Source organism: Dipodomys spectabilis, unplaced genomic scaffold, assembly GCF_019054845.1.
Source record: "Dipodomys spectabilis isolate Male_0828 unplaced genomic scaffold, ASM1905484v1 ptg000431l, whole genome shotgun sequence".
Lineage (NCBI taxonomy): Eukaryota > Metazoa > Chordata > Mammalia > Rodentia > Heteromyidae > Dipodomys > Dipodomys spectabilis.
The window spans coordinates 35915-47500 of NW_024871108.1; the positions used below are offsets into that span (position 1 = coordinate 35915).

At 41.8% G+C, this 11586-nt stretch overlaps 1 protein-coding gene across 1 annotated transcript in view; it reads right to left on the reverse strand.

The window, feature by feature from the left end:
- The window catches only part of LOC122097749 (phosphatidylinositol 4-phosphate 3-kinase C2 domain-containing subunit gamma-like), a gene marked incomplete at its 3' end in the record, with an annotated part of 81246 nt that overhangs the window by 34974 nt on the left and 34686 nt on the right, over window positions 1–11586 (reverse strand). Inside the window, 2 exon segments of the mRNA XM_042668316.1 lie at window positions 4052–4240; window positions 9616–9746. Coding sequence (XP_042524250.1) covers window positions 4052–4240; window positions 9616–9746 — 320 coding nt within the window.

Consider the following 11586-nt stretch of genomic DNA (forward strand, 5'->3'; position numbering starts at 1 on the left):
CTTATTTTTTTTTCTTGGAAAGAATTACCTCTCTCTCTCTCTCTCTGTCTCTCTGTCTCTCTGTCTCTCTTACTGGGAGCTTATGTAGTGCTCACAACTTACTTATCCTGTAATAGATAACATTCTGTGGAGAACATTGAGTAGAGAACATTGCTTTTTATGTTGTTTTTGGGGGAGGGTGGGGGGAGGGAGGGCGTCATGATGACTTATATTTTTAGGACTTATTTCTTCCTTTTCCCATTCAGGTCATTACCATTTTCCCTGTACATATATTTTGGATCATTCATTCTCATCAAACATCACATTAGCCATTCTCGTATATGGGAGTTTCTATGTAAATGCCTTCCAATTCCGTATTCTGATCTTGCTTCTCATATGCTCATCGAGATTGGCTTCAGTATCAATTAATCACTACCGTAAACAGTGATTTGGTATATACATATATATATATATATATATATATATATATATATATATATATATTCTTTTTTTTTTTTTTGAGCTTTCCAAACTGAAGTCACTGCTTGGGAAATATATCACTTTTCTTCCTGCAAAATGCTAAATTTATATTCTGTGGGGCGGAGGGGTGCAAATCCTGGCACCCCATCCTGTTTTTATTTAAATTCCTGGTGCAATTCTCCGTTGCCTACCCAGTATTGCTATTTTTAAATGAATCTTCTCCTTGCATGGACATTTAATTCCCTGCCTTAATTCCTACTTTTAATTAGCAATGGGTGAGCTGAGCTTCGGAATTCAGGAAAAAAAATAGCAGCCATCACCCTTGAACCATAGACTTTGGGCTTGGCTCTCTGATTCCAGTGGCTTTTCTTTTTCTTCTGGAAGCACCAGCATCTAGCTAGCCCTCTGTTGGAGCTTAATAAGTGAATGCATGAGCAACCCCTGGCCCAGCCTAGCTAAATTAAATTTTATCATGGCTCTTGGCCAAAAAAAAAAAGAATAGAAGTACAGTAATGAATCTTTACACAGGGTTAAATGCACAGCAGTATTAAAACATCTCCATAGCAAAACATGGAACACACAACTATCAAAAGGTAAGCCAATTAAAACACAGACCAAGTCTATCTATCTATCTATCTACTTATCTAGCTATCAGAATATGTGTGTATATATGGGACTATGTATGTATATATGAGAACATATAAAAACATATTTGCACATATGTGCATACACAAATATTTCCATATATGTGTTCCCATATATATATATGTGTGTTTATACATATGTCTATGTGTAAAATGCATATATTCCCATATATATGTATACACATACACACATATACTTCCATATATATGTCTCAGTGTATATATAGATACTTACTGTGTGAATACACACACACACACATATATATACACACGCACACACACACACACACACACACACACACACACACATGTATACACACACAGATCACTGAAGAATTCACCAAGACAGTTAGTTCACTTAACAAGCACACACTGTGTGTTCTCCGAAAAGTCAGCTTTTGAATTGACAGGGGTGGAAAGGTTCATTGCTGGGAACGTCGCATTGCTTGATCGTTCAGTTAGTTGAACTGAGAGTGGAAGTCAAGGAAGGATTACAACACCAACATGCCTGTCTTCGCGGTGACCTTATTTAGTGCCTGACAAGGGACTTTATGAAGTCCCAACTCATCAAGTTTTGACCACGTGCCCCAAATAAGACAAATTGAACTCTCCTTTAACTTTGAAAATAGCTGCTGTTAGCTCAGATCATGAAACTCTCATTACCCAGAGAAATACTGCAACAAAAATGCAAACAGCAGAACATGCAATGATCCTTCAACATCGATCACTATTTTCAATTTAAAATCAATTAACGTTAACATGAATTAAAGATGAGATTCTGGGAGCCAGGCGCCCAGTGGCTCACGTCTGTCATCCAGAAACTCATTAGACTGAGATCTGAGGATCGTGGTTCAGAGCCAGCCAGGTAGGAAAGTCCCTGAGACTCTTATCTCCAACGAACCACCAAAAAGCCAGAAGTGGAGCTGTGGCTCAAGTGGTAGAGTACCAGCCTTGAGTGAAAGAGCTCGGGGCCAGCGACCAGGCCCTGAGTTCAAGTCCTGGGACTGGCAGGTCCACGCCACCAGGACAGACTTCAGTGTCTGCTCTTGGCTTCAGATACAAGAGGAAAGCCAAGAGAAGGCCCAGCTCCTACCCGCTGCTTCCCAAAGGGAAGGTAAACCCTTGGGTTCGCTCAGTGGGAAAGCAAGGAAGACATGCATTTCTTCTTCTTATTCTCATTCTCCTAATGATGCTATTTACACCTGCTGCCAACAGTAGTTTTCCAGCTACCTCTGCGCACTTCAACAGGAAAAACATAAGGCTCTCCGTGTGTGTGTGTGTGTGTGTGTGTGTGTGTGTGTGTGTCCTGGGGTTTGAACTCAGGGCCTGGGTGCTGTCCTTGAGCTCTTTCACTCAAGGCCGGCGCTCTACCACGTGAACCACTTCTGGCTTTGTTTTGGTGGTTTATTGGAGATAAGGGTCTTGCAGGCTTTCTTGCTCAAGCTGGTTATGAACTGTGATCCTCAGATCTCAGCCTTCTGAGTAGCTGGGATGACAGGTGTGAGCCACCAGTGCCCAGCTTAGAGTCTTTTTCCTGTTGTTTTAAGTTTTTGAGAGAGAAAGAAGGGCAGCGATTATTCCCCCTCCTCCTTCTTGGGGTATTATTTCTTTAAGAGCCACGCAACACTTCATTGACTTAACAAGTGGTATCAGTTAGACTGCGCATTTACTGTGAAGACACAATTACAGCTTAGATTTGCTTGAAATTTATATTCACAGCTACATTTATCTAAAATTAATATCCACTGAATTAATATCTATTGAAATTGAGAACAAACAGAAGAGCTGTTGAATTAATTACATATCTATATTTATCTATTTATCTACCTACCTATCCATCCACCCATCTACCTATTTATCTACCTACCTATCTATCCATCCTTATTCATCTATCTGTGTGTCTGTCTGTCTATCTCTCTATCTACCTACCTATCTAGCTATCCACCTATCTACTTATCCATCTACATATTCATCTATCTTTCATCTATCTATCTATCTATCTCTGTGTGTGTGTGTGTGTCTCTCTCTCTCTATCTATCTATCTGCCTCCTTACCTACCTACCTACCTACCCATGCATATTATCTACCTATCTATCTATCTATCTATCTATCTATCTATCTATCTATCTATCTATCTACTTATCTATCTGGCCTTATTCATCTATCTGTGTGTCTATCTCTCTATCTACCTATCTATCCATCCACCTATCTACCTATCCATCTACATATTCATCTATCTATCTACCTATCCATCTACATATTCATCTATCTATCTATCTATCTATCTATCTATCTATCTATCTATCTATCTATCTATCTATCTATCTATCTATCTATCTATCTATCTATCTCTCTCTCTCTCTATCTATCTCTCTATCTATCTATCTATCTATCTATCTATCTATCTATCTATCTACCCATTCATATTATCGACCTATTCATCTCTCTATCTATCTATCTCTCTATCTATCTATCTGTCTGTCTGTCTGTCTGTCTGTCTGTCTGTCTGTCTGTCTATCTATCTGCCTACTATCTATCTATTTATCTGCCTACCTACTTACCTGCCTACCTACCCATCCATATTATCTATCTATCTATCTATCTATCTATCTATCTATCTATCTATCTATCTATCTATCTGTCTGTCTGTCTGTCTGTCTGTCTGTCTGTCTGTCTGTCTGTCTGTCTGTCTGTCTGCCTACTATCTATCTATTTATCTGCCTACCTACTTACCTGCCTACCTACCTACCCATCCATATTATCTACCTATTCATCTATCTATCTATCTATCTATCTATCTATCTATCTATCTATCTGCCTACCTATCCTTCCATATCTATCCATCCATCCATCCATCCATCCATCCATCCATCCATCCATCCATCTGTTTTCCTCTTCAAGCACATCGTTCCTAGCCTGCGATCTGGTGCTTATCATGGGACTCTTACCTGGCGGTCAGCAGGCCCAGAGCCTCTGAAGGATGAAGAAATGTCCATCTTCTCGCGATGATTTGCATTTCCACCACAGTTCTCTCGTCCCAGCCCGGGGCGCTGCCCAGCACCAAAGGAAGGGAACAGTTTTCAGGATTGCAATGGAAGCGGTAAAACCACAAATATCTCCTCTTTTCCTCAGAGAGCCTGAAAAATAATCACACACCCACACACAGACACACACACACACACACACACCACGACATATTAGAAGCTGTCATCTTCCAAACGAATTCACAACACCAACCCCTGACTGCAGTTCTTTGAATTTTGATTCACTCTGGAAGGTTAGTTGTTTTCTTGCTTTCTTTCTTTTTAACTCTTGGAAAATGAAGAAATCTAGCTGATCCATGTGGTTATTTCCTACTAACGACCTTCTTTCCCTAAGTAAGTGAATGAGTAAGCACATCTTTCGTTCAGTGAAATCATTCTTACTCTGCCTCCCTCTTCGCTTTGCCATTTCTTCTTCTTCTTTGTTCTCAGTTTTCATTTTAGGTGGCAAAATTCTGCCACCTCTTGAGGGAAAATAACCTCTCTCTCGGCATCTGGTCCACCATGAATCCTGCCTTCTGTTGGGCAAATGAACTTAGAGCTGAATGGGTTTCTGAGTGAGTGGACATCTTTTTAGAACAGGAGACGCCTTGCTTTCAGAGCTAGTTTTGGCCAAGTTCACTCCTACTCTTCAGTGTCAGCTCCCCAACACAAAGATCTCAATTCATTCTGTGGATTCCAGCTTGATTTCCCCGCCCCTCCCCCCCCCCCCCCCCCCCGCCCCGCTTCCAGGGTTCACTGGAAGTGTGCAGACCAGTTGGAAATTTCTGGAGTTTCTTAAAGCCTCCAGTGTTTCTCCCCGACATAAGAAAATTCCAGAATAGAGAGCTCTCAGGCCAGGGCAGGCCAGGGTGCCTGACTTTCTGACAGCTCGGCCTGTTGGCTGACCGAAGGCCATGAGCACTCACAACTTTTGACCCCTGACTTCACCCCCACCAAAGACTCTCAGCCTAAATAATCAGCCCAGACTTCCAAGAGGAATGAGAAATGGGAATTAATAATTAATTAATTAATTTGTCAGTCCTGGGGCCTGGGGGCTGTCCCTGAGCTTCTTTTGCTCAAGGCTGGCGCTCTACCACTTGGACCACAGCACCACTTCTGGTTTTTCCTGTGCATGTGGTGCTGGGGAATCGAACCCAATGGTTCATACATGCAAGGCGAGCGCTCTACCCACAGAACCACCTTCCCAGCCTTATTGTTTAAGTTTTTAAAGGATTGATTTTCATTCAAGTAGTTGGACAGCAAGGTTTCAATTCTGCACGGCGGTGTGTGTAAAGACAATGCATCTTGATTCATGTCTCTCCTTCCCTTCTTCCTCCCCCTTCTCTTCCCCCCTCCCCTCCAGCTGCCTAGATCCATAGTCACATCTGGACCTGGGATATGATAACTGCATTCTCTCTCCCTTCTGCTCTTCATTCATCCATCTGTTCCCCCTTTTCCTTGACCTCATCCCTAACTCTCCACGATGGGCAAATACGTTCTTGACGCACTAGATTTATGTCTGTTCATGGCTTACATACCAATCAGTAATTCAGCGCTAGCTCAGCCACACAGAATTCTTCTTACGAAATGATTCAATAAAGTTCTCCTTGCCCATCGATAAAAACAAAAAAACATGGACAATGGTAGAAGATAGGAGATGACCAGAGAGGCTTTTCTAGCTGTATCGTTAGGTCCTTCTGGATCTTTCTGCTGCACTTTCTACTGGAAAACCCTCAGAAAAAGAAGTCATAATGAAAGCCATATGTATATACATATATACAGCTTTCATATACATATATGTGTGTATATATATATATATATATATATATATACTCATACTTTCCATCTATAATATTCTGATTAAATTCTTCTTTCCTCCAATATTAAACAACACCTGTTTCCTTTTTTTTTTTTTAAACTTCTTTTACCCAATTGTAATTTACATAGAAGGAAATACTGAGAAACCATTCGATACATTTAGGCAAATGCAGATATGGGTACGAATCACACTCCTGTCAAGATTCAAAACCTCGTGACTGAAGGCAAATACTGGCAATGCGTTCACCTCTCCTAAACGCTGTTAACACCCGCAGATTCATCTTCTCTGTGGCCCCTCCCACCCTGCCCCCCAACTTCTTTCTCTTGTAAAAGTTCTTTGTGCTCTTTAGGATAGAGATGGAAGATGAAAATGGTTATCCTGTGGTCTTCACAGCTAGCTGTTTGCAGTTTCAGTGTCAGTTTACTTGAACTCAGGGCCTTGTACTTACTTACTATCTATCTATCTAATTTTGTCAGTCCTGGGGCTCAAACTCTGGGCCTGGGCGCTGTCCCTGAGCTCTTTCACTCAAGGCTGGTGCTCTACCACTTGAGCCACAGCTCCACTTGCAGTTTTTTGGTGGTTCACTGGAAAGAAGAGTCTCACAGACTTTCCTGCCCCGGACTGGCTTTGAACCGGGATCCTCAGATCTCAGCCTCCTGAGTAGCTGGGATGACATGCGTGTATTTTCCACATTGAAATGGGCGCTTTCATTTCTTTCAGTATAAATGGTTTTCTATGCCCTGTTTTAGGCGCGGTTTTCAGAGTTGGACTCTTTCTTGGCACATTAAGAATATTAAACAACATATATGTTTTTAAGCCGGGAGTAATAACCCACACCTGTGATCCCAGCTACTACTAGAGGCTTTGATCAGGAGGATCACAGTTGGAGGCCATCCTGGTCAAAAATGTCAGCAAGACCGCATCTCAATCAATTGAAAAAAGCTGAGCACAGCAATACACACCTGCCATTCCAGCTACGGCAGGAAGAATAAATAAGATGGTGGCCCAGGCCTGACTTGGAATAAAGTGGAACTCTACCTCAAAACAAGCAAATGAAAAAGAAGACAGACAGGAGGCATGGTTCAAAGGGTAGAGCACCTGCCTTGATGTGTACGGGCCTTACCTCAAAGCTGCAGAACAAAGGATAATATTGTTATTTTCCATAGATTTTTATTTTTGCAGATGTCCTGGGCACATTTTCACATGTCTGAATCTGATGACATTTTATTAACTCGAAAGGAGAACGAAGTAGGTCATCGAGCAAATGATAAAAAAAAAAAAACTAAAAAATGTTCCAGGACTTTAGTCTGCAAACAAAATGATATTTGGAAACTTGAGGGAATCTGATTTGAAAACAAGTTGTGCCACGTCGGAGACTGCTCCCCATCTGTTTTTCCCAGTCCAGAATGACACCGCACGGTACCAAATGTGAATAATTAGAGCCAAGTGGGAGAAACAGAAGAAAACGTTGCTCACGGCATGCACACCAGCAATACAAATAGAAACCGGAGCCGCAGACATGGAGGTTCATTTCAAAACAGGCACCGGCAGTATTGATCGGCCGTGAGTTTGAGTCCTATTTACTGTGCTCGACTGCTTTGGCTGGGAGATATTTAAAATTCTGAAGCACCATGACTCCTGTTTTATTTTTGATTAATAATCTGTGCACAAGTACTCGTAAACTGATGTGTTGAATTGAGGCCCTTTTGTACAACTACTTAAAAGGTTATAGATGTAAAGATGATATTATTATCATCTGTATACTAAAGATTGTATTTAACTTTAGTATATATGTAATATATATAGAGAGAGAGGGAGGGAGGGAGGGAGGAGCAGGTAATGAGGGATGGACGTGGAGAGACGTGGAGAAGATGGAAGGGGAGCTTTAGCTCAAGATGCATCCTCCTCATAAACTGACATCTTGAACTGAGACCCCATTGCACAGCTACTTAAGGATCATTTAAAACAAATAGATGAATAAAAATGTACAATGCTCTCTGCGTCCTGGGGACTCAGAGACTCTTCTACCATCTTCAGACCTGAAAGCAATGTCTGGAGCAGACTCTCCATGCAGGGATCCAATCATTTCCTTCATCTCTCATATCACTGGAAATGACGCCATGGGCGAACCTCCTGGCTGCCTCTTCTCCCCCACTTCCTTCCCACTTATCAGGGAGCCAAGCATGAACCCAGGGCTGGCCAGGGAGCCATTGCTTGTGACTGGCTAGCTTGAATAGAATAAGCTGTATTTACATAAGGTTATCCCTAAGACAGCAGGCCCCATCCCTCTGCTCTGATTGGCTGAGCTCAGGTCCACAATCTACTTGTGATTGGCTGGTTTGAACAGGGAAAGATGTATTTACCTAAGGTTATTCCCTAATGCAACAGGCCCCACCCCCTGCTCTGATTGGCTGAGCTCAGGTTCACAGTCTGCTCATGATTGGCTAGTGTGAACAGGGTAAGATGTATTTACCTAAGATTATTTCCCTAATACAACAGGCCCCACCCCCTTCTCTGATTGGCTGAGCTCAGGTTGACAGTCTGCTCGTGATTGGCTAGTGTGACTAGGGTAAGATGTATATATTTACAGAAGGTGATTTTGAAAGAAACTTACCACCACACAAATAATCTCAAAACACACCCAGGCCCTCTGCTATTTCTTGAACAGTCTGGGGTGTGTGGTGATTCCATCTGGAAAAACAATCCAGTTTTAGACAAAACCTGACTCCCCACAAATCCTTTCTCCTAGGTCTCTTTGAGAGATGAAATTTAAACGGAAATTTCAGAGTGACATGATTGAATGTCGTGGGTGAGGTCCCAGGACAGAGACTGAGGGACCAAATAACAAATCCTGAGGTTATAAGTGTATGTAAGTACATATATTGTCTAAGTATATCTGAGTACATATATGTACATATCATATATTATATTGTATCATATAATTATTTATAATCTAATGTTTTATCTTATGTAGTATTTTATTCATTTATATAATATTTCATTTATTTATATAATAGATAATATTTATAATATAGAATATACATTTTGAAATTACATACTATATAATCAGGTATTATGTATTATAATAATAACTTATATTAATATATAACTTTAATATTTTAATGTTTATTACTTAATAATGTTTATTATATAATAATATTGATAGCATTTCAATAAATTATAGAGATTGCAAAGCATAATCCATAATGAATTCGATGACGTATTATAGCATATATTGTATGTGCACATAACTATATCCTCATGTCTGTGTGCTAATCTGTGTCATAATGGCGTTGGCCTGTTGTGAACCAGGGCAATCAGCGGTAACTTATTGATTCCAAGTAACCAGCACCAATAATCACTAATTACCTTAAAGCTTGGCTTAGGGTCTTGGGATCATTTAGCGAATAGCTGATACAAACTGATTCCCAACCTTTATACTTCTCTTGAGTCAAGTCAAAGGGAATGAATACACAGGGGCCAAAGAATCCTCGAAATCCTACACAAGGGCTTCCTTCGTACCTAGCGACGAACTGATCCTGCAGCAAAGGTGGTCGTTGGAAGTAAAAGCTCGTGTGAGTGGGAAGGAAGGGAGGGGCTTAAAGTGTGCTGAGTGTGTGTGTGTGTGTGTGTGTGTGCAAAAAGACACTCCAAGACCTGGGTCACTCACAGTAGGGGCGATTGCTTCTGTGAAAGTCTGGCGATGTGTTTTAAACACTCCTGGGGTGGGTCTTCAAAATCCACGCTGCTCTCTTCCAAATCAGGCTTCATAGACCGCCATCCCGTTTCTGGAAAATCAATCTGAAATAATAAAAAGAAACGATTTGCCAAATACTAAAGGTGGCCCCAAAGGCACCGTGCATCCCAACAGCTCTACGGCGTGTCTTATGATTATCTTTAAGTAGTTGTCCAGGGAGGTTTCCATCCCATGGGGCAGGTTGTGAGTGCAATGCATCTTGGTCCATGTGGCTTCTTCCCTCCTTCTCTCCCGGCCCTCCCCTCCCCTCTCCTCCTCCCCTGCCATCTCCTTGTTCTGTGTTTCACATGTAGTCATTCGGTATCAGGACTCTCTTCATCCACCTTTCCTTTCTCTGATTTGGACTTATAGAAACTCCGTTAATTTAGGATAATAGAAACTGCAGTATAATTCTTCCTTATACTCCATGTTATTTGTCATTTAAGCATCATTTTTATAAGAATTGTTAAAGTCGGGCACCGGTGGCTCACGCCTGTCATCCCAGCTACTCAGGAGGCTGAGATCTGAGGACTGTGGTTCAAAGCCAGCCTGGGCAGGAAAGTCCATGAGACTCTGATCTCCAAGGAACCACCAGAAAACCAGAAGTGGCGCTGTGGCTCAAGCGGTAGAGCGCCAGCCTTGAGCAAAAGGGCTCAGGGACGGCGCCCAGGCCCTGAGTTCAAGTCCCAGAACTGACAAAAAACAATTAACAAAAAATTAAAAAAAGAAAAAGGAATTGTTAGACCTTGGACTTGATATTTAAATATACATGAAATTTGGCCCAATTTTTATACATGTAGTGTCTATTAGTGTCTTTAATGTTGTCTTAGAGATAACAATGTATGAATTTTTCTGAAATTATATTTCTGTTTAAATGAAGGAGACGATATCTTTGGTACACTCTGGAGTTAAAAATGTCCCTTCTTTTATGAAACAAAGACGTTTGAGGACAAGAAGCCCTCTGTGTTCACGCAATCATCTGAGGAAATAACAAGTTCCTCCATGTTGTCAGTCTGGGGAGTTTTTCAAGACATCTTGCCTGTGAGTTACATTCTGTCATTAAGTAGGATAGTTGTGCTGTGCTTTGAGGTTCAGATGTTTAGACAAGGGCAGGGCCCAAGCCTCTGCTTTTCCAGATGCAGGTACCTTCAGTTCAGGCTCTGATTCCACTGAGAATCCCATCCCAGGAACAAAGAGCAGTGAACAGAACGGAATGTCCACGTTGTCGCTGAGCTAGATAGTAGAGCTTCATTTACTTTCTTAACGCTGTCTGTCATACGTTCATTTCCTTCTCTTTCTCCTTCCTTCCCTCCCTCCTTCTCTCATCCCTCCCTCCCTCCTTCCTTCCTTTCTTCTCTTCCATTTTTTCTTTCTCCCCTTTTAGTTCTTTTTCTCTTTCCCTCCCTCCCTTCATCCTTCTCCTCCTCCCCCTCTTCCTCCTCTTCCTCCTTCTTCCATTCCCTTTAGTTCTTTATCCCTCCCTTCCTTCCTTTATTTTCTTTCTCTCCCTTCCTTCTTCTCTCTTTCATTTCCTTCCTTCCTTCCTTCCTTCCTTCCTTCCTTCCTTCCTTCCTTCCTTCCTTTTTTCTTTCTTCATTTCCCTTCTTCCTTTCCTCCCTCCTTCCCTCCCCACTCCCTCCCTCCCTCCTTCCCTCCCTTCCTTCCTCCCTCCCTCCCTCCCTCCCTCCTTCCCTCCCTTCCTCCTTCTTGCCTGGCTGGTGTTTAGACTCAGAGCTCTCTCTCTGCTGGACGGGCTCTTTCCCTCTGGAGCTGTTCCTCTGGCCTATTTTCAGTTCAAAATCAGAAAATCCAGATGATTATTCTCCGCTGCACTGTTTTAATACTACAATTCTGTCCCAGTAACGTTTGTGGTAATTCTTACTGCTCCTGGTATAGTCTTGCTAC